Source organism: Scomber scombrus, chromosome 16 (genome assembly GCF_963691925.1).
Source record: "Scomber scombrus chromosome 16, fScoSco1.1, whole genome shotgun sequence".
NCBI lineage: Eukaryota > Metazoa > Chordata > Actinopteri > Scombriformes > Scombridae > Scomber > Scomber scombrus.
In genome coordinates this window covers 11,947,686-11,969,021 of record NC_084985.1, presented here as the reverse complement: position 1 = coordinate 11,969,021, position 21,336 = coordinate 11,947,686, and the positions used below count along the sequence as shown (strand labels likewise).

Here is a 21,336-nt window from a genome sequence, read left to right as displayed (position 1 = left end):
GAAAGAAATAAAATATATACGTGTCGTTTGCAGCATCCTCCATGTATTTTTCCAGCGCTATCACAGCCTGATAGGATGTGTGCGGTCATGTGACGGGAAGCGCAGCATTTTTCAGCTGAAAAAAAAAAAACGAGCTAGGATAGTCGGGAATCGCTCATCCAGGTAAACAATCAAAAAATGCATGAAATATTAAACGAAAAATCCCCTCTCCGACCATCCTTTCCTGTGACACCGTCGACCCACCACTCACCGGGTTGACCTCGCTGTCTCCCCCCACCTCAAGCTCACCATCTCCGGCCGCTTTTTAACGGCGAACGCTAAGCTAAGTTAGCTAAATGACCCCTCTCTCTATTTTGGCTCTCCGAGCTAGCCAGCGTCAACCAGGGGAAGAAGAGGAGGAGGAGGAGGAGGAGGGGGAAAAAAAAGAACAGAAAGGAAATGCGTTTGTGTTCATGCTGTCACTCATATAGTCACCACTTTAGTTGCGTTTAGCGTGCAAGCAAGGAAGCAAAGTGTGTGTGTCCCATTCATAGCAGATTAGTGCAGAGCTGCAGCTGCCACACACAGGCTGGTTTTTAGGTGCAGAGACGCGGTCGCTTAGCCGTGCTAGCTGGCTAATATAATGGCTAGTGCTGGATAACTGGCTAACCTGGTGCAGATTGTCAAGTTTTGAAGGTGCATGACGGATATTTCATGTGGGATATTTCACTCATATATATGTTTTAATGAGTATAAGTGATTTTTTTTAAATATTTTGCATGTTAGTGATTTTGTAATGTCACTGTTTTCAAAAAAAAGATGCTAGTAAGCCACAGAGCTGATAGACAACAACAGATTGATACCAGTGTGCTGTTACCATGTCTGTGATTTCATGTTTCCACAGGAGTTAATCCCGGTATGGGGGACATGAAGACCCCAGATTTTGATGACCTGTTGGCAGCATTTGACATCCCTGACATAGATGCCAAAGAGGCCATCCAGTCTGCCCCAGATGAGGCGGAGGGACCCCATGGAGCTGCAGGGGCACCTCTGGGGAAGGCAGACAGTGTGGTGGGTGTCGGGTCATCCTTGAGGCCACCGAGCCCCTCCTCAGACCCCCAGGCGGACACCTCCATCGTGAGTGTTATTGTGAAGAATAAAGTTCGTGTCGAGGCGGTAGATGGAGGGGATGGAGACACAGAACAGGACCCTATTGATGTGATTGCAGGGGTAGATGTGGGTCCTCGACTGGGCGCTTGCGCCCCTGGTATGGCTGAGTCTGAAGCACTCAACCACAATGGTTTTGGGGCGTCTGGTGTTTCCACGCCCCTTCCCCTCAGCCAGATGCAATCCAACGGGGCGCCGTGGTCCATGAACACCCCTAAAGTGTCTTCAGAGGCGTCGGCCGCTGGTGCAGCTAAATCACACAAGCAGGGCGGAAACATTTTCAACAGACTAAAACCGCTTGTGGCGCAGGGGTCTGGAGATCCGGTGGGTCGGGCGAGGAAGATGCAGCTCCTACAGCAGCAACAGCAGCAGCAGCAGCAGGATACGGGCCAGGAGAGGGCAGATGGAGTCAAAGCTTCGTTACCTTCATCCTCCTCTCTATCCGCTGGCTCTCCTCCTCTGGCTGCAGGTGGGACCGTTGGACTAGCCTCCCCTTTCTTTTCGCCTTCCAAGCCTCTGCTTCCCACTCCACCCTCGGCCCTTTCGTCACACCCGCTGCACTCATCTCAGCCTTTTAACGGAGCCCCTAAAGGCGCCCCTGCTGGATTTCAGCACCAGCAGATGGACGAGGATGATTCTGACCCGGATTTGGGGAGTCCACTGGTGATCCAGGAGAACCCAGACTCCCCAACTTCTGCACAGTTGAATCGTCGCTACAAGTCTGACTCAGTCTCCGCTCAACCCACGTCCTCTACTGCGTCTCACCCTAAACCTGGGGACACTCCGTCAGGGGCATCTCTGACTTCATCGACCCCTCAGTCTGGCTCAACAGAGAATCCCCAGCTGGAGGACCGGCATCCAGAGCATGTCATAGAGGAGAGAGACTCGCCGGAGAGTCCTGAGCCCGAGATGCCAAAATCAACTGCTCAAGTAGCAGCCAAGAGGTGCTCCAGCCCTGCGGTGGCCTCCACTCCACCTCCCTCTGAGCTGCGGGAGCCCAAGGAGGAGGAGGAAGAGATGGAAGTGGGGAATGGGGTAGAAAGGGTTGCCGATAGCAAAGCTGACAAGGGAGAAAACGCTAGAACGAGCGAGGAGAAGATGGAGGTAGATGATGGCAAGCCAAAGCCCCCTTCCACCGAAGGAGCAGAAGCTGTCGTCGCTGCACCCGCTGCTTCTGGCGCTCCGTCTCGACCCCTCAAAGTCAGAATAAAAACAATCAAAACCTCCACAGGTGGAATAACCAGAACTGTCACAAGGGTAGCACCTAAAGGTGGTGCTGCAGGGAAAGGTTTGGACCCTAAAGCTCAATCTGGGGAGCGCAAGGTATTAGGAAACAAGGCCCAAAAAATTGATGCCTCCCCGGGTCACATGACATCCCAGCAACAGAAAGTAAGTGCTCTCAATGCTCTGCCGGTGTCCACACTCGCAGCCAGCAGTGTCATGCTAGCTGCTGCCACAAAGGTCCAAAACAAAATGGCTGCATCAGACAAGGCCAAAGTCTCCGCCACCGCCGTCAGCATCACTAAATCTGCTGCCCTACCTGCAACTCCTGCTGTGGCCTCCTCTCCAAAATTTTCAGTTGCCGCTGGTGGGATCAGTGTACGCACTGCCACAAAAGGGACAGCTAATGGAAGTAGCGGCACCATCATAGGCGGCACCCTCCAGCCAAACAAGCCTGCCTCCATAGTCAACAGTACGGGGGCCGTCATCTCCCGAAGTCAGTCGAGCCTGGTGGAGGCTTTCAATAAAATCTTAAACAGTAAGAATCTGTTGCCGAGTTACAAGCCCGACCTGTCAGCGCCCCCGCCACCCGAGTGGGGTCTCCCTCTCCCAGCCACAGGGTACCGCTGCCTGGAGTGTGGAGACGCATTTGCTCTGGAGCGCAGCCTGGCCCGGCACTATGACCGGCGATCACTTCGCATCGAGGTGACCTGCAACCATTGTGCTAAGAGGCTGGCCTTCTTCAATAAGTGCAGCCTGCTGCTACATGCCAGGGAACACAAGGAGCGTGGGCTGGTCATGCAGTGCTCGCACCTGGTCATGAGGCCTGTCACTGTAGAGCAGATGATCGGACAGCAGGACATAACACCCATCGGTGGTAAGTAGGGCTGCAGCTAGCCATTAGTAAATATTAGTTTTAATTAGATTAAATTAGGTTAATCTGGTTAAACTCTCAAATATTTTTACACTTAATTGATTAATCATTTGGTGTGTAAAACATCAGAAAATAGTAAAAAAAAAAAAAAGAAGAAGAAGAAGAAAAAAAGCCCAACACAATCTCTCAGAGCCCAAAGCTGAAAGATATTAAATTCACAATAAATTAAAAGAGAAAAGTAGAAAATATTCATATTTTGCAGAGCAGGAAACAGATGAGGAGTCGTTGCAACACTGGTGGTAAGAACGTTTTGCATAAAATGTGTGTAATGCTTTTTATTTTAAAATTAATTTCTGCTGTTTACATCATATATTTTTTATTTGTGTTGAGTCATGAGAGAATCACAATATATTAGTCTTGTGATGGAAAAACAACATGACAAAAAACACACCATTCATTTGAGATCATCTTCATTGACCTCATATTTATCTTTTCTGACTGCTACCTTTTGGTTGATCAGGCCTGCTCTCCTCTTCGTCCTCATCTCCTCCAGTCTCCTCTCCCTCCACCACTACCGGGGGCTCCGCCATCTCTGCCAACTCCAGCCCCATGAAGGACGCTTCATCCCCAGCCGCAGCTCAGCCTCGACAGGTCCGCCGTGCACCCCAGGGCCCCCAAGCGCTGATGCCTTTGCCCTGCAAGAAGGCGGAGGGGCTGCAGTACAACAATTTTAAATGTCCCGAGTGCCAAACACAATTCTCTGGCAAGGCCGAGCTGGTCACACACTTCCAGCAGATCCGAGCCGCCCCCAACTCAGTGAGTCTTGGTGATGAGAGAGAGAGAGAGAGAGAGAGCGAGCGAGCGAGAGAGAGAGAGCGCTGTATGTATCGTGCTGCTTGTTTCTACTGTTATGAAATGCCGCTTTTCTTCTGTTTCAGACGTGTACGCAGTGCTCGCCTCCCATGATGCTGCCGAACTCGTGTGCCGTGTCCGCCCACCAGAGGATCCACAAACACAGAGCACCTCATGTCTGTCCTGAGTGTGGGGGCACTGCCCGGCAGGCCAGCTTCCAGACTCACCTGGAGGAGGCTTGTCTGCACTTTGCCAGACGCATTGGCTACAGGTGCGGAAACCATCATTAAAACAAGTTGCTACAAGATCTTATAAAACCGCTTTCAGTAACTTTCATTTCAGACAGGACAGTATTTACTTTAAGGGAGCCACAGTACTTTGTTTCCTAAAATATTCTAAAACTAACTGTTTTGGAGCTTTTGATCATACCACATAATTGTTCTTAGGAAATGGGGTGTGCCCAGTTGCCATGTCACATTTACAGACAGGTGACAAATTAAAGGAAAAACCTGAATAAATGAGTGGAGAAACATAATGAATGTAGATGCTTTCACAAAGGTGCGCAGCATGGTACAATTAAGCAATTAACATCCAATCATGCTCTGTGGCAGGTATAAAAATGCTTAGCAGGCCCAGTTGATTCTGATTTTGTATCAAGATGGCTAGAGGAAAAGATCTAAGTGACTTTGAAAGAGGGTTGATTGTTGGATAGCAGGAGCTCCAGTCACAAAGACTGCTCAACTGGCTGCTGTTTCAATAGCAACAGTGACTTAAGGGACATCTGTATTTAGATCTATGGGAAAGACATCAGTAAATAAGGTTGGAAATTGTGGTATGTAACGCACATCTGATGACCGTGATGGTTGTGCATTACTGTGATATGTATGGAAAAAAAGAAGATCTACTTTTCCTCAGGTGACCGAGAATGTCAAAGCAGGACATGATCAGACTGTATCAGCGAGAACACATCGTCGACAATTACATAGAGAGGGATATTATAGTAGGGCTGCAGTGCATAAACCCCTCATTACACAGATGAAGCACATTTGAGCGTTCAGTGGTGCAAAAACTATAAGCACTTGTCTACAGACATGTGGAAAAAAGTGATATGGTTTGATGAGTATGAAAATGATGTGAGTCATATGCTATGGCCTTCACAGTCACCAGACCTCAACCCAGTTGAACACCTATGGGAGATTTTTGAAGCTGTTCTGGTGGCCAAACACTTTACTAAGCCCCTCTATGTTGGTTTTTCTTTCAAATTGTCACCCGTCTGTATATTATAAAGTTTGCGTTTCTGTTTATGTGTTTATTAATCCAAATTAAAAGAAAGAAAATATATTTATATCCCAGATTTACACAACCGCTGTTTTAGATATCACCAAAAGGCTGTGACACTGTTATAAACTTACAATCATAGACAACTAAAAAAAACAGAGGATATCTGTGTTTGATAAGCTGGTCAAAATCAATTCAAGAGAATTTTATTTTAAAATAGTGTAATAATATTTCCTTTTTTTTTCTTTTTTTTTTTGCTTGTCAAGGTGCTCGAGTTGCCAGGTCGTGTTCGGAGGATTGAACTCCATCAAGTCCCACATTCAGACTGCCCACTGCGAGGTCTTCCACAAGTGCCCCAACTGCCCCATGGCCTTCAAGTCTTCCCCCAGCGCCCAGAGCCACATCAGCACCCAGCACCCGACACTCACAGGAGGACAGGCCAAGTGCGTGCACGGCCAAATCCACCAAATAATTAGCACATTTTTTAAAAATAGTTCCCTGCAATAATTCATATTCTATCTGTCTTTCTTTCCCTTTTGCAGAATGATCTACAAATGTGTTATGTGTGACACGGTTTTCACCCAAAAGCCCTTGCTGTACATGCACTTTGACACTCATTTAGCCAAGCAAAAAGTGCACGTGTTCAAGTGTCCTGACTGCACCAAGTTGTACGCCCAGAAAGGTTCCATGATGGAGCATATTAAGGTGTGTATTTTTGACTCCTCATAGATAGATTTTAAATATTTAGATGAATAGACACAACAAGTTATCGGTTCAAATCCTATCTTAGCCTTTTGCCTTCATGTGTTGCCCATTCGTTGCTTTCTACAATGAATGTGGTGTCAACAAAGGCATACAGTAATTCTTGGATCGGCCTTAGCAAGGTTCATCTCTGCTGACCTTGTCCTAAGTTCAATGCCAAGTACAGAACAACATGACTGAGTAGTGAAAATAATCACATTTTTAAAATAACGTGCATTATTGTCTTTTTTTTGTCTAAGCTGGAGGATTTAAAGCACAGCTGCTCTGTGTGCTTTTATATGTTCTCATACTGTCTTGTCACCGCTCTCAGACCGCTCACAGAGGCCCATCAGCCAAACAGGAGGCCCAGTCTGATGCCTCTAACGCTGCCTCGGCCCCGGCCAACACGTCCGGTCCCTCCGGCATCAAGTCGAAATCCTCGGGGAAAACGGACAACTCTGACGGAGAAGACTGGGGGCGAGAACAGGAGGAGGAAGACGACGAGGAAGAAGAAGAGGACGATGACGCGGACGAGGACTACGAGGCTCCGGGGGCTCACACGACCTCGACGGGGGGCGGCAGTCAGCCCAGTGCCCAGACGGAGTGGACCTGCCCCCAGTGTCAAACCACCTTCACTGACAACGACGACTATCTCAGTCATGTGAAGATGGAGCACGGCAAGGTGTGACATGACGCTCTTATGCAACCATCTCCTCTGAAATCAGTTTAATCTGATCATTTAAGTAAAACAGAAAACTGAACTTTTTATTTCAATGCAGCATCTTATTAGCACTGGTAAACCAGCTGCTTGTTTTTTGTGAATGGAAAATGATGTCTGAGGTGTAGAGTAGAAAAAGTCGATAACATAAATGTATTAGCAGGCTGATGTTAATTTTCCCTCCTTGCTATTTATTTAACTTTCACCAATCTGTCTTTGCCTACGTGTCTGTGTCTCTGTGTGTGTGTGTGTGTGTGTGTTTGTTTGTTTGTTTGTGTCTGTATCTGTGCTGCCTACTCCACAGTTCCCGTGTCGTATTTGTGGAGGCACGTTCAGCACATCTTCCAGCCTGAGGCGTCATGAGCGCGTCATTCACGAGGGCAACAAAAGAGTCTTCCATTGCCAGTAAGTAACTTTGGCTTCAACTTAATGGGTTTTTTTAGAATATTATACCAAGCTAAAATTGTTTCATAATTTAGTTTTTTTTTCTCTAGTTGGTTAACTGAAATATCTAGCTTGATTTTTATTATAGTCTGTTTTAGTTTTAGGCATGTAACCCTGCGTCATAACTTTGCAGATATTGCACAGAAGGCAAACGCACCTTCGGCAGTCGGTTCTTACTGGACAAACATATTCGGCTCCACCACAGAACCCCGGATGGACAGGTGAGATAAGACTGTGTGATATTATTCTTTCTGTTTGTGCACGTGAATAAGCTCGTAGGTTTGTGAGCACACTGGAAAAGTGAGTCAATGAGCAATCTAAAAAGCTTGATCTGTTTGTTAATGCCTCAAAATGCACAAAGGATAATGGAGAAGCTGCACACTGTCAATGAGTTATATGTATAAATTGATGATGGTGAGACAGCTACATAAAGATTTTGGGGGAAAAGAAGAATCAATGTTAAATGTTTGGAAATACATTTTGTTTTCTCTTTGTGAGGTTTAACCTGCATTGACATTCAAAAATCACTAAAGGATGCTTGTCTGAATCATTTTCTGATTTTTAAAAAAACTGTAAAATCAGTACATACTGAATACTTTGTAGTTTGGAATTGAGACACCTCGAGCTTTCATTGGATTATGAATCCTTCCTTTTTTTCTTGTTTTGTCTATAAAACCACCCAGTCTCACTCTCCCTTCTTGTGTCCTCAGGGTGCCCCCATGACCAGGAAGCGTGCAGCCACAGGTGGAGAAGGTCCAGGCAGCTCCTCAGAGCAAGACGGCGAGGGTGGACCTCCTGGAGCCAGGACAGGAGATGAGGAAGAAAACGCCACAGAGGACGGTGAGGAAGGAAGTGGTCCCGCTAAGAGAACCAGGGCGTCCGTGGCACTGACGTCCCCGACATCTGGCGAGTTAGACGAGGAAGAAAACGTTTTCCGCTGCGTCCCCTGCGGCTTCTCCACTGAGGACGGCGCAGAGTTCCAGCGCCACATCCCCCAGCACCGGGCCGACACCGCCTCCTTCCAGTGCCTGCAGTGCGGCGTCTGCTTCGCCTCAGCCGGCTCTCTCAGTCGGCACCGCTTCATCACTCACCGCGTGCGGGACACCCAGAGCGACGCGGACCGCGGCACCCCGCGCATCCACGGCTCTCCGGATGGCTCGCCGGCCGGCTCCCCTCAGGCGCAGGGCGAGGACGGAGAGGGAAATCTGTGCTGCAAGGTGTGCGGCCGGCGTTTCGACAAGGCCACGGACCTCAACACCCACTTCAGGACCCACGGCATGGCCTTCCTCACCGCACACAAGACAGACAAGCCCCAGTAGAAGGGGGGGGGGGGGGGGCAGGTCCTCTAAGACGGACAGACAAGGAGTTGTCGATGGTCACGGCCGAGAAGAGAAGCTGTAGAATATGAATGTTGATTCTGAGAAGAAAGCGAGCTGCTTCGGGTCTCCCGTGCAGTTTTTTTTTTAGCCACCATAAACAGTTTTAATCTATCTATGGCACCTCTTCTGTGCGATTGTAATTGCATGTTTGATCATGTTACTGGTCACATAACTGAACACACCCGTAATAAACTCTCGAGTGGAACAGTTCTCGAACAGCCCCCCCCGCGCCGAGCAAAGCATTTATACATCAGCCATACTGTGTCTAATAATGTCTCGTCCCTCATCAATCATTCATTCTGCACTGACTAACCACCTGCCTGTTCATGTAACATACTTTAATACATCCACCTCCAACTGTACTCCTGACAGCTCTAGTGCCGATATTTTTGTACTTCACGTTGCTCATCGTATTCATGCTTGTTCACCTCAAGTCCATGCTCATCTCGGTGGCTTTAGATCAGTTTTACGAGCTCTTACTTGGAAGCTCGCAAAATTGATCTCACACCGACATCTGAGGCATGAAGGGGAAGGAGAATTTGACACTGATTTTTATGTTGCTACGATATTGTAATATTTATTTATACTAAACACATTACTGCTGTTGGTATTTGTGTGAGTTGCGTCAAATCTTGCTAGACATAGTGCGATTTACCAACGGAGACATGAGATGAGAATCTCTGAAAGCATTTCTGTAGGAGATGAGGTTACTGGAGGTGTGTAACCTGTGTAGTGTGAATAATGTGATGTTGGTATTTGTTAAGCTAGTAGCAGAAGAAAAAGAGAGGTCAGGCTTCCTGCCAGTAGTATATCTGTAAGAGTTTTGCCATGTAAATACATATAATTACACTAAAAGAAAGCGTTCTGGTTTTAGTAACTTGCTATGATAATGTGAATACGTATAGTATTTGTACTTGTACTGTTCCCTTTTTTTCCAAACAATTTGAAGTCTAAAAGAAAAAGAAAAAAAAGCCCCCCCAGAGGTAGCTATACATTGTAATTACAAAGCAGAGGGAGAGCGTGGGGGTTGTGTTGTCTTAATGTGTATGAATACAAATGTTTATCTCTTTGAGACAGTTCTTTTTTTATCTACAGAATCAGTGCTTGCTGTACTCACATTTCTTTTTGTATGTTTCCAAAACAGCCTTCACATTCACATGATGGAGGCCTATGAGTGGATTTTTTTTTTGTTTGTATCTTTTATATGTCATATCATATTTATATAGCTCAATAGTGGAAATTTCATGTCATTTTCTTTTCCATGGTTGTGGTCTGCTTGCTGAAATGCCATACACTTGTGCTGTTTCGAAATAAATGTGTAAAAGAGACGATTGACTCGTGCAGCAGGTTCCTCTGCAGAGTTGAGGGTCGCATCAAGAACAATGTTTGCAACTTCTTTTTTTTCTGTTCTCGTGCCTTCAGTTTTCAGCTCCTACTGCGTTCACCAACTATTCAAATTGAACAAAAATTCAGTTTGCTTTAACAGTTTTTACATTCAGGACCAGCTTACTTGTTCCAATCTATCATTTACTTACATTTACATAGACAGTTTTAGTGAGTAGCATTTACTGTAATGAGGACATTTTTTTATACATGGTTCATTTTTATCCCTAAGTGGGTTTTACACAGTCTGGCTCCCCTCCCTCCATCTCCAGCCCCGTCTTGCCCTCATTGGCCTCCTGACATGAGGTCTGAAGCTCAGATGGACTGGGAGGATGGTGAACTTCAATCATCAGCTGGTAGATCAGTGTTCCAAGCAGTGCTCCAACACAGGGGGCCACTATTGGCACCCACCACCATCCACCACCAGCGCTGCAAAGACAGTTAATGGGACAGTTTGTAGATTTAAATACAGCAAGAGTTTCCATCATAATCATTGATGTCTCCGTGTCCTGAAGGAGGCTACTAACATGAAAACATCCCCTCCCCAGCCGGCTATGTACGTGAAGAACCGAGGTCCAAAATCCCTGGCTGGGTTGAGGGCGTAGCCGCTGTTTGAGCCCATTGAGACGCCAATAACCAGCACTGCTGCTCCCACCAGGACAGGCTGGAGACCATCAGGGAGGGAGCCGTTCCTCTGGTCCCCGAGAGCCAGGACACACAGTAGCAGGGCAGCTGTGCCTATCACCTGCATAACATGGTAACCATTACATATGTGCAGAATGGTATTTGTGTGCACATCCTGTCCTGTTTTTCTGACGGATGAAGTGCTAGATCAAGGTCCCAAAACTGATAAAAAGGCAATGATTCAGTCAAGTTGAACAGCTAGTAGCAAATATGCAACATTTACAAAGATAACAAAAATATAAAACAACATAAATATCGCCTCTCATATTGTGTTGTACCAGATGTCAAAGGTCAAAATGTTGCTTTTTTTTTTGTTTAATTGTGTGAAACTGATTTTATAACTCACGGTCATGTTACAACCAGGGTAGTTTCCATAAAGTTATATTAGTTAAAAACTTACAGCTAATTATACATTATTCCAAAAAATAAAAATAAAAAGAGGAGCATCTCTATAAATGTACATTGGGGGAATGAGTCCCTCCAGGTGACTGTGTTGTAGTGTGACAGTCTTAATTGACACTTTGTTTTTGTCTTTCACCTTGAAGTGAAGAATGAACCCTTGAATTAACCACAGGGGAGTGACTGTATCTATCAGACCTGGTCCATGACGCCTCCCCACACGCTGAGGTAGTCTGCAGGGTAGGTGGAGAATATTCCAGCTGTGGCGGTGGGACCCGTCACTGTCAGTTTACCTCCGCTGTACGCAAGGATAGCATCTGCAAACACAATGCACCACACATACACAAAACACATGGACAATACCAGACTATTAAGAGTATATCATACTAAACATTGAAAGATTTCTGATGTCTTTTTTTATTTACAACAAATGAAAACAAATAATTGATCCTGCTGATAAGTATTATAAGTAATAAGTAACTCATTTGTTGTCTATAAACTTTTAAAAACATTTCATTTAGCTGCACTGTTACACTGGGTGAAACTGTGAAACTGGGTGATATGTTCCTTCAACAAATGTAAACTGTAGTTTATTTTCAGCCCCCATACATCACTGTTTCCATAAACACTCACATCTACACATGTATTCATCCGCAGCTAAAAGTAGTCCCCAACAAATGCACTTTTTACTCCAGCTTTAGTAATGTTTGCTCAAAACTATAGTGTCCAGCTGTTTTAGGGCACACAGTATAGGAGCCTTTTTAAATTAAAAAAAGGAAGAAAGAATGAACAACATATCTTGACTTGTTTCTAAGTGGGAATGGGTGGCATATTTGGGAGATTAAGTGATTCTGATTGCAGGTGTTACTGTTGAAGACTCACCGTAGTACTGTAAGCCAACAGTGCATGCAGCCAGAAACGCCCCAAACACTTGAAAGAAGATGTAGAAAGGCAGCTTCATCCAGGGATGTCGTCCCAAAAAGCACAAGCTCAGAGAGACAGCGGGGTTCAGATGAGCACCTTATTGAAGAAAAATATTTTTAGTCTCCTATATTGGAGATATAAAACACATTTCTACATGCTTTTTATAATCTGTGTAACACAAATCGTTGACCTGCATTTTTAAATATACTGTAGATGACAATTTTATATACAGTCTAATATATAAGATGTTGCCTTTTTTTTTTTTTTTACCTGAGACTCCACGTGACACAAAGACCCCAAACATTACTCCCAGAGCAAAACCCAGATTGATTGACAGGTACTGCCCCTTCTTATCTTGAGATGTCGTCACCTGGGCGACAGAGCCACATCCAAACAGCTGTAATTGAGATGAAGAGCAGATTGTAATACTGTATACTGAGTGGGGAAAAAATACTTATCTAAGAAACTGAATCGGTGCAACTCTATGGTATTTAATAGGTCAGCAAACACAACACCGCCTTAGTGTAATCATCTTTTTTATGAACTTCATTTCTCAGGAAACTGCTTTATGATTTGTGTTGTAAAATGTGATTGCACCGGCAGTTGAGACAGATAAAAACTATCAAGATAAAAACAAAACACACAAGCTCTACCAAATGAGAGACAAACATCACTGATGAGGAACTCTCACACCTCCCTCACTCCTTATCCTTATCCTCCTCCTCTGCCCCCTCACCCATCCTCTCCCTTCTTCCCCCCTCATTCACTGTCACACTCTTTTTCCATTATGTTTTTCTTTCGGGCCAAAGTCCTCAGTTATCCATTGGAAGGATTCACTAACTACTTCAAAACACAAGAGAAAGCATGTAATTGTTTTGGGACACTTGGTCCAATACATCTAAAACAGATGAAAAGGCACAGTCTTTGCCTCAGTGTGGCATTTTAAATAGTTACACTGGACACTAAATATGAACAATTACTGAAGAAGGTGAATATTCTTTGTCTTCTGTACTGAATCCTTTGCTGTTTGATGCATTTACACATTAGATAAAGGATACAAAGGAAATCTACTAAAGTGCCTCATGCAACAAACAACAACAACAACAAAAAAGAAAAAAGACTTACAATCAGGATATACACTCCAAGACATTCAGCCATGCACTCCCTGACCAGCTGGCTTCTGATCCGACACTTCCCCAGCAGCCTCTCCATCTCGGACGTTTCCTCTGACCACAGGTGAGCTTTCAGAGCCTTGACGCTGTCATCAGGTGGATCTGACCCACAGAGCACTGCACCGTCTGCCTGACTGAGCAGAGTTTGACCTTTCATACTGGAGCCGTGAGCTACGTCACACACTTTATGGCACTGCCGAGCTGGTGGTGTGTGTGCACGAAGCAGAGGAGAGTAGTTCACTTTGTAAGACATCCTTTTTGTTGTTCTTCTTTTAAATCTACATCACAACATACATGATTGAGAATGCTTCATACTGGACTCCTGCAAACAGGCCTGATCCTGGTCCTGGCTCACTGAGCTGGTTTGCTGTGAGCTCACCTGCTTGAAATTGCCTCTGATTGTTCCTCTCATTTGATTGGTTGTCAGATTTCTACACTTTTTGATGCTTTTTTTCTTCTCTAAATGTAAAAACTCCTCCTCAGTTCAGCATTTAAATCTTGGGTGAAAAGTACGAAGTGAGCCTAAAAAGTTTAAACAAAATATTCATCTTACTGTAAAGTATTTTCAATGTATTTATAATCATTTGTGCCATATTGCATCTTTATAAATAATCAAATTATAGAGCTATTATTTTTGGCACAGTTTTCCTCCAAAATATATAACATTTTCTGTGAAAATGTTTCTTCTGACAGTCATGGTAGAGGAGAATAAGTGACAAAAACTTGTACTGTACTGATTACAGGTTTATTTTTATATGATGATATCAAAAGCATACATTTGTCTGCCATTAGAGTTGTTACCAGTTCAATTCAGTTCAGGTTATGCCAACCCAATAAACTACTGTCACATGATAAATTAGTGTATGTCAAGAGATCATTTGCAAAATAAAGCTGTAAAATCATATTCTATTAAAGCATTGGATGGAGTTAAAATAGAGAAGCAAAGTGTAGAGTAATACTACAAACTTCTTTCCTTCCTATGAAGATTACTTCACTTCCTCTGGTAGGAAGCATGTAAATGTGGGTGAAGCTAAACAGGATTTGATGACTTCAAGTGCGTCTAGCAATTTCTTATCATTCAGATCCTTTCACTGGGTCAAAGGAAGGCCTTGGTTTGAAAAATGAATATATTTATTCAAGCTGCTCGAGCACAGAAATGAACAGAGAGCATGAAATGTCCGTAATGTAACATGCAGGTGAATAGCAGAGAGTTGTCCCAATAAAGGGTCTTCAAATTGAGTAAAGGCTGAATCCAGGTCAAATATGGAGGAAAGAATGGACTTAAAAACTGGTGAGGAGAAAAATAATAGGCATGAAAGTAATATGCTTGCAAAAATGTTTATTGAATCGAGTTTATCTGCATAATAATGCAGCCACTCACATTTATCTTTTCTTGCAGTTTTGGGGATTTTTGCACATTACAGACTTAAAAAGTGAGCAGGCTGCTTAAACTCTTCTTTTCATTTGGGGAAAAATGGAAAGAATACAGGACTCGGTTGTATATAAAGGTATGCAGTACACAGATCAAACAGGAGAAAGACTTACAACACCTTAAACCATTATTACACATGATGCATACAGTGCTTTATGGCCCAGCCGGGAACACACGTGGAAATAGCTGAGGCAGGATGTCAGAGTAAGCAGCAGGTTACATAATTCTTGTATGTTTATGAAAACAGTTTGCAAGGACGGTGCCTTTTGATGTAGAGCATAGCGCCTGTTCTCAAGGGAAAAAATCCATCGTTATCTCCACTCCCTCAATGAAGATTGAAGGCAGATTTTTTTCCAGAACACAAGAAGCAGCTTGAGCAAGATCTTTTTGATATTTCATACATCAAAGACTGCCTTGAATGTTGTCCTTGTTTTAATTGAATTTGAATAATCATTGTTTTTGTATGAAAGACATCTCTGGTGAAGCTCATGAAACCCAAAACTGTAATCGAGGTCACACTGACATATTAGTTACATGGGGGATTTTTTTATTTCCCAGAAAGATGGAGAAAGAAGATTTGATTATGTTTGATTCCAAAAGATTACAGACTCGGTGCGAACAGGACGGCATGCAAAGATGTGATGAGAAAACAAGCTGAATTTGGACTTTTTCAGTGCTGTTTTATTTTACATCAGTTCACTGGCATCTAATCTTGGATATTCCAGCCACAACAATAATTCCTAACGGCTGACTCAAAGACAGTATATGATAAAAATACAGGTTTAGGAAGGTTGTATTTTGAATTCCTCTAAAACGTAATGTTCACTGTCCATCCTTTGCTCATGCTCTGTCCAAATATGTTTGTTTCAGTGCTCTTAACCTCAACTAGACGAACACTAGCTCCTTTTCTGTTGTTTAGCACAAACTAACATTAAAAAACAGAATATATTATCAGTCAATTCAATATATGCATCCTCTTACATGTACTCAGTCATACTATGCATGGTTCACATTCCAGGATTTTAAAAAAAAGAAAGATTTTTATTGTTAAAGATAATTATAGCAAATACCCCAAATCTACAAATTTAGAGACAAAAGCATGAATACAGAACACACATCCAGTGTTAACTTTTCAGTTTTACTCATTTCTAGTCTGCAGTGATGGCTACTTCCTGATACCACAGCATTAACTTACATTCAGTAAAATAAATATCAAATACAACAGTTTTTTCTCATGAGCTGTCAACGACATGACGTCAGAGCTGGTTAACCTAAATCGGCCAAACTAAAAATAACAGGCAAACAACAACCGTGTAAATATATTAAGATTCTTTATTTTATTCGTCACACACTCACGTCCGTATAGATTTGTCTACAGGACGATACAAAAATAAAATATGCAATTGTGGATTGTTTAGTGCCTCCTGTGTCCTCGGTTTGTAAAGATCACTAGTCATCGGGATTGGCAGCTTCTAGTCTACGTGGCCAGTTGGAATCCCCAATTCAACACAAACTTTGGCAAGGTCTGTCCATCTTTAGAGGAGCCGTATAAAATAGAGGGTTCACATCCTCCACACACATACAGAAGATGTTAAATAGAAGTCACAACTCTAGAGAAACACTTGTGTACTGATATGTTTTTGGGGAAACATTTGCTATGGTTAAAACAGTCCAGAGAGCATATATCATTCACTTCTTATTTAAACCCTCCAAAGAACTTAGAGAATAATGAGTTATCATCCCGCATGTCCAAAAAGGGGTGTTGATCACCTGGAATAAAAACAAGAATAGTTGCATTAGAACAAGATTGAGCTATTATGTTGGTCAAAGTAACAAAAACACTTTAAAACCTGTTAGACAGTTTAGAAACACCCACTGTGTATAAGCTGACCTGGTAGGATGGGCCCTGTTTCATGGTTTGCTCCATCCAGGCTCGCAGGACCTCCTGAACGGGTCACTGTGGTCTCCTCGTTGCCTTGGCCGTCTCTGACTGTGCGCCTCTCTTCTACAGACTGTCAGACACCAAAACAGAAAAATCGAAACATGAAATCTGATATTTTGTCAGATTAATTTATACATTACATACATACATACATTACTAAAAGTTAAAGTTTATAGGATGTGTCATTTCTGTCGTATCCCACACTTTAAGCTAAAAAAGGGAACTGTGGATGAAACACTTGGAAATCTGCTTTTTAAAGTGTATTCATATTATATTTGATAATAAAATGAAGATAAACTGAATCTCTCACCCCGTCAGGTTTCACCACTTTGGTGACAGTGACTGACTGGAAGAAGGATCTGGTCCTGGGCTGGCTCTGTGTCTGACCAGCAGGTGGCGACAGAATCTGATCCAAACCACCAGAGGACACTGCTGAGTCCAGATCTAGAGCGAGGATGGTGGACCAGAAATATGTTGAAACACAAACAAAACCAAACACTTCCTTTGTTTAACTAAAGCGCTACAAACATCCCCTACCTCTGTCTTCTTTACGCTCATCCTCTGGATGTTTCTGTGACTCTCGTCTCCAAATATCATTAAACTGTTAAGACAACATAACATATAAGAAGAGTTAACAGAAGACAAAAAACAGTATAACTTCACGTAACCATTGAATCTATATAACAACAGAGAAACGCAAGTAGCTGCTAACTTCTCATTACCTTTGAAAAAGGAGCCCAGCCATGAAATGGGGAACTGGGGAAGTCTGGTGACTCAAAAGAAGGGCAGCCATCATTTCTGGGCTCTCTGGATGGCCCAGCTTGGGGCCCTAGCTGGTCGCTGTTAGGGGATTTCAGCATAAAGTCTCGCAGGGGGTTCCCTCCACCCCTCTCTGGTGTGTCCTGAGGTGGTGGTGGTGGCATGATACTGGGAACATCTAGAACACGAAGGAAACACAGTCTGTATCTACAGCTGAGAATCACTTTCATGTTTGATAATACATTAATCTTTTTGAGTAATTTTTTAAGTAAAAGATGACAGTTATTTTTCCAGCTTCTTGAATATGAATATTTTCTGGTTTCTTTAGTACTTTAATATATTGATATAATACTAAATGGAATATCTTGACTTTTGATCAAGACATTTTAGGTTGCACCTTGGGCTATGGAAAATTGGTGATTGACATTTTCTGACATTTTATAGATCAAACAAATGATCGATTACTTGACAAATTAATCAGTAATGAAAATGATCATTAGTTGCAGCCCTACAGGGATCTGTTGGGTGAAAAACTTAAACCTGTTCAAGCTGGCAGAAAATGTAAATGTTAATTAAGGGAGTGACCATATACCATCAACATAATAATGTCAATATGTATAGTCATTTGTAAGCACAGGCTAGTAAAGAGATGTTTCATATTGAAAATGGTTAAGGACTGGGTTATAATGTTTGTACTGAGTTTTTTTTCTTTTTACCAAAGTGTCCAGACTCTTGCTGCCTGTCCCAGCGGCCCAACTCAGAGAACACCTCCTCCATCTCCCTGAGGATGTGGCCAAATGCTGGAGGCTCCTGAAGCCGCATCCCATTTGGGCCAAAGCTGAAGCCGAACCTCCAGGTGCTGTCAAAGGGGTCATGCTGATCCCCTCGAAAGCCATCATAGTGGATTCCATCATCATCATCTTCATCATCCTCGTCATCATCATGGGTCATGGCATCGAAGAAGGGGTCCCTGATGCACAGTGGTGGAAAGTAATTTTCACTCCACTACATTTAAGGAGTAAATATTGTACTTTGTACTCCACTACATATATCTGACAGCTTTAGTTACTTTTCAGATGAAGACTTGACACAATGGAAATAATATAACCAGCTTTTAAAATACAACACATTGTAAAAGATAAATAAACAGTGGTTTCCAACATTTTTGTCTTTTGACGTTTTACAAAAAGCAGTGTGTAGTCAAGGTCACATTTCAGATGTCTGAGTTGTTAACAGCTCCACCAAATAGGGATTTTTCCCTCTAAACTTTTCACATTGGGTCATTTCAATAAATGTTCAAATATTCCATTATTTCAATAAAAATCAAAGATTAGAGAATTTGTCCAAAAACTGAAAACAAGCCAGTTGTGTACCCGAACTGTTTTTTCTTCTTTCCTCTCCCATTAATCATCTCAAGATTCCTCAGATTTATCTTCTGACCCTTTGGAGGGGCCTGACCCCTAGGTTGGGAACCACTGGACTAAACTAACTAACTGTTTATAAAGTAATGTAAACTAGCTCCAACAGTAACATGCTGCTCTAACACTGATGCTTTAGTATTAATAATAACATATATATAACAATATATCGACAAAACGAGAACTAATACTTAAAAGTACATTATACTGTGCATACATATATCCTATTACTTAAGGTGTATTATTACATTGCTGTATTAGGATCGGGGTACTTTATTTAATAAAATGGATGAGTATTCATGTCATGTATGTGCATTAGATACGTTAGATATCGTTTCCTTTGATGCCAGCTGGTTTTGTTTATAGACTTTAAAGTAGCTCCTCGTGTGTATTAATCCTCTTCCAGCCTAAATCACATCAGTTAGGAGACTATAGATACCACTCGCTTAGACCCCTGTGGTTATCCTGGCACACAAACTCTAATCTTGTCCTTGACAGGACTGAAAATGCTTTAAGAAGTTTTAATATCTAACAAAAGTTAATGGACTTCTGCTAGCATCACGTTAGCTCACCGACAGCTGTTTCTTGATTTCGACCCTATAAACTTACCTTCGGCCTCGATAATGACCTCCAGGTACCCCGAAGAACCCGCGAAATAAATCGAAAACACTCATTTACCGTCTGCTTAAGTGAAAAACCCAATTCATAACTAAAATACACGAGCTGCAGAACATACACTGGAAAGAAGGACAGTCCCAGTTGTCAACGGTGTCGTAAAGTGCTCTAGATGTTTCGGTTTATCAATGACGCAAATGTCGTGATGCTACGTTGCCGTAAAGAACGCAAGAAACGCGCAGCAGAAATAGCAACACGGGACAGAGGCAGAGCACCTGCCAATCATGATACATTTGAAAACTTGTGTCTGAAATGTTCATGTCCGAAAAACAGAGACGTTGAGGAATGTAAGTGGTTTAAAGTAATCACATTTACTCTGGCCTACTGTGCTAAAGTACCATTTTGAGTTATTACTTTAAAGTTCTTCCATTTTGTGCTACTACTCTTGTATGGAAGCCGATTTCCGCCAATGTGATGGGGGAAAAAATGATGTATGTCATGAGAAACTTCCTCAAAATAATGATTTAGTAAATAAAAATAATGAAAAACTATCTCAATAATGACTATCTCAGAATGAGAAACTATTTCAATAATGACTTAAACTCAATATAATGGGAAACTATTTCAATAATGAATTTATCTCAGAATAATGAGAAACTATATCAATAATGACTTTATCTCAGAATAATGAGAAACTTCCTCAAAATAATGATTTAGTAACTCAAAATAATGAGAAACTATCTCAATGACTTTATCTCAGAATAATGTGAATCTATCTCAAAATAATGACTTATCTTATGACATAAAGTTATTTATATCTCATTATTTTGACTTTGGCTACAGGATGTGTTTTTTTTTACATCACATTGGCGTAAATGGGCTTCGGTACTCTTGTAGCTTTACTCCGCCACATTTAAGAGGGAATGTTTAACTTTTTCGCCATTACATTTATCTTACACCTATATAGTTAATGTAGGACTTTAAGATTTTGCATACAAAGCCACCATCTTATAAAATATAATCAACTGATTAATAGTTCAATAGTATACTTGGTTCACTAATCAGTTCCGCCTCAACAAACTTCAATATTGGGATGAAACAATTAATAGAATAATCAAGGTGAATGACAAGGGCAATTTTGAGTTTGTATAAGCTACACGTTTGCCCATATTTCTGTACTTTTTCTTGTAATTAAATATTTCTTGTACAGTTTGACTTTTAGTAGAGGATCTACTTGAGCCACTGCCTGTTGTAGTGTTTGCTAAGTAGAAGCGAACAGCTGTTTCCTAGCAACGTCGTTCCAATCCCAGAGTCTGGAACGCTCATTCAGGGCGAAACATTCCGACACGTACTATGACGTCGGTCAGTCGAACCCGTGAAACTGCAGTTTAAACGGTCATGCACTTTGTTTAATGACTTCATTTATGGCGATCAGTAGCAAAGGGACTGTGCAATGCTGACAACAGAGAAGTGTGTGTGTATGTGTCTGTGTGTGATAAATGATTCAGCGACGAGTGACAAAACGGGTTAATTGGGTGTTTGACTTTTCATTCAAGCATCTATCTTGATGTTAAGTCATATTTGTTGCCTAACAGCTCATACTGAATACTAATTAGTCACCCTGGGATACACAATGCAATGAAGCCTGCATTTCTAAAGCTTCTCAGCAGTGGTTTAACTACTCAGATTTTTTATTATTCACTAAATAGCAATAAAAGTGTAAAAATGCCATATAAGTCGAAGCCCTGCATTCAAATCTTTACATTTAATGCCTTTTTCTTCTAACACTTTAAATATTCAAAGTAAAATGACCAATTATGCAGGAAAAATACCCAATCACAGTGTTGACATTTCTACGTTATTGTATTGGATTACGTGCAAGCAGCATTTTAATGTTATGACTATTCATCAAAGTGGAACTGTTTTAATCATTTTCTATAGAGTTGGGTAATTTT

The 21,336-nt window shown here is 42.3% G+C and overlaps 3 protein-coding genes and 1 non-coding gene across 8 annotated transcripts; 2 read left to right on the top strand and 2 right to left on the bottom strand.

The window, feature by feature from the left end:
- Positions 1–119: 119 nt before the first annotated feature.
- On the top strand, positions 120–9,981 carry znf687b (zinc finger protein 687b). Of its 3 annotated transcripts, none has more exons than XM_062436035.1 (10): positions 120–162; positions 884–3,244; positions 3,762–4,057; positions 4,180–4,364; positions 5,638–5,814; positions 5,914–6,076; positions 6,444–6,794; positions 7,135–7,235; positions 7,408–7,495; positions 7,985–9,981. In XM_062436035.1, the coding sequence occupies exons 2-10, from the start codon at positions 898–900 to the stop codon at positions 8,591–8,593; spliced, it is 4,317 nt and encodes a 1,438-aa protein (XP_062292019.1). In that variant the 5' UTR covers positions 120–162; positions 884–897; the 3' UTR covers positions 8,594–9,981. The 3 variants fall into 3 exon arrangements, with proteins under 3 accessions (XP_062292019.1, XP_062292020.1, XP_062292021.1); XM_062436036.1 differs by lacking the exon at positions 120–162 and adding an exon at positions 655–675; XM_062436037.1 differs by lacking the exon at positions 120–162 and having other exon boundaries at positions 877–3,244; positions 3,795–4,057.
- Positions 6,167–6,301, top strand: LOC133997093 (small nucleolar RNA SNORA13). Its single transcript, XR_009927247.1, has one exon. It is a non-coding gene; the product is annotated as a small nucleolar RNA SNORA13 (small nucleolar RNA).
- Positions 9,982–10,263: 282 nt separating the features above from the next.
- aqp10b (aquaporin 10b) lies at positions 10,264–13,468 on the bottom strand. The gene is made up of 6 exons (XM_062436331.1): positions 13,169–13,468; positions 12,314–12,440; positions 12,002–12,139; positions 11,318–11,436; positions 10,564–10,781; positions 10,264–10,465 (listed from the first exon to the last, which is right to left on the bottom strand). Exons 1-6 carry the CDS (start codon positions 13,466–13,468, stop codon positions 10,264–10,266), a joined length of 1,104 nt encoding a protein of 367 aa, XP_062292315.1.
- A 2,507-nt stretch (positions 13,469–15,975) lies between these two features.
- Positions 15,976–19,554, bottom strand: hax1 (HCLS1 associated protein X-1). 3 transcript variants are annotated; one of them, XM_062436332.1, is made up of 7 exons: positions 19,376–19,554; positions 18,065–18,318; positions 17,312–17,526; positions 17,127–17,190; positions 16,900–17,033; positions 16,524–16,659; positions 15,976–16,417 (listed from the first exon to the last, which is right to left on the bottom strand). In XM_062436332.1, exons 1-7 carry the CDS (start codon positions 19,438–19,440, stop codon positions 16,344–16,346), a joined length of 942 nt encoding a protein of 313 aa, XP_062292316.1. In that variant the 5' UTR covers positions 19,441–19,554; the 3' UTR covers positions 15,976–16,343. The 3 variants fall into 3 exon arrangements, with proteins under 3 accessions (XP_062292316.1, XP_062292317.1, XP_062292318.1); XM_062436333.1 differs by having other exon boundaries at positions 16,539–16,659; XM_062436334.1 differs by having other exon boundaries at positions 19,503–19,546.
- Between the last annotated feature and the right edge of the window lie 1,782 nt (positions 19,555–21,336).

What these genes read in the sequence shown, in the direction of transcription:
- znf687b (XM_062436035.1), top strand. Translation starts at nt 898, where the DNA reads ATGGGGGACATGAAGACCCCAGATTTTGATGACCTGTTGGCAGCATTT. An exon ending in TCCGAGCCGCCCCCAACTCA is followed by an intron (nt 4,058 to 4,179) that starts GTGAGTCTTGGT and finishes CTTCTGTTTCAG; the next exon opens with ACGTGTACGCAGTGCTCGCC. An exon ending in CTCACAGGAGGACAGGCCAA is followed by an intron (nt 5,815 to 5,913) that starts GTGCGTGCACGG and finishes TCCCTTTTGCAG; the next exon opens with AATGATCTACAAATGTGTTA.
- hax1 (XM_062436332.1), bottom strand. Translation starts at nt 19,440, where the DNA reads ATGAGTGTTTTCGATTTATTTCGCGGGTTCTTCGGGGTACCTGGAGGT. An exon ending in GCTGGGCTCCTTTTTCAAAG is followed by an intron (nt 17,191 to 17,311) that starts GTAATGAGAAGT and finishes TTGTCTTAACAG; the next exon opens with TTTAATGATATTTGGAGACG. An exon ending in AAGTGGTGAAACCTGACGGG is followed by an intron (nt 16,660 to 16,899) that starts GTGAGAGATTCA and finishes GGTGTCTGACAG; the next exon opens with TCTGTAGAAGAGAGGCGCAC.
- aqp10b (XM_062436331.1), bottom strand. Translation starts at nt 13,468, where the DNA reads ATGTCTTACAAAGTGAACTACTCTCCTCTGCTTCGTGCACACACACCA. An exon ending in TGTGTCACGTGGAGTCTCAG is followed by an intron (nt 12,140 to 12,313) that starts GTAAAAAAAAAA and finishes TTCTTCAATAAG; the next exon opens with GTGCTCATCTGAACCCCGCT. An exon ending in TGGGGAGGGGATGTTTTCAT is followed by an intron (nt 10,466 to 10,563) that starts GTTAGTAGCCTC and finishes CTGTCTTTGCAG; the next exon opens with CGCTGGTGGTGGATGGTGGT.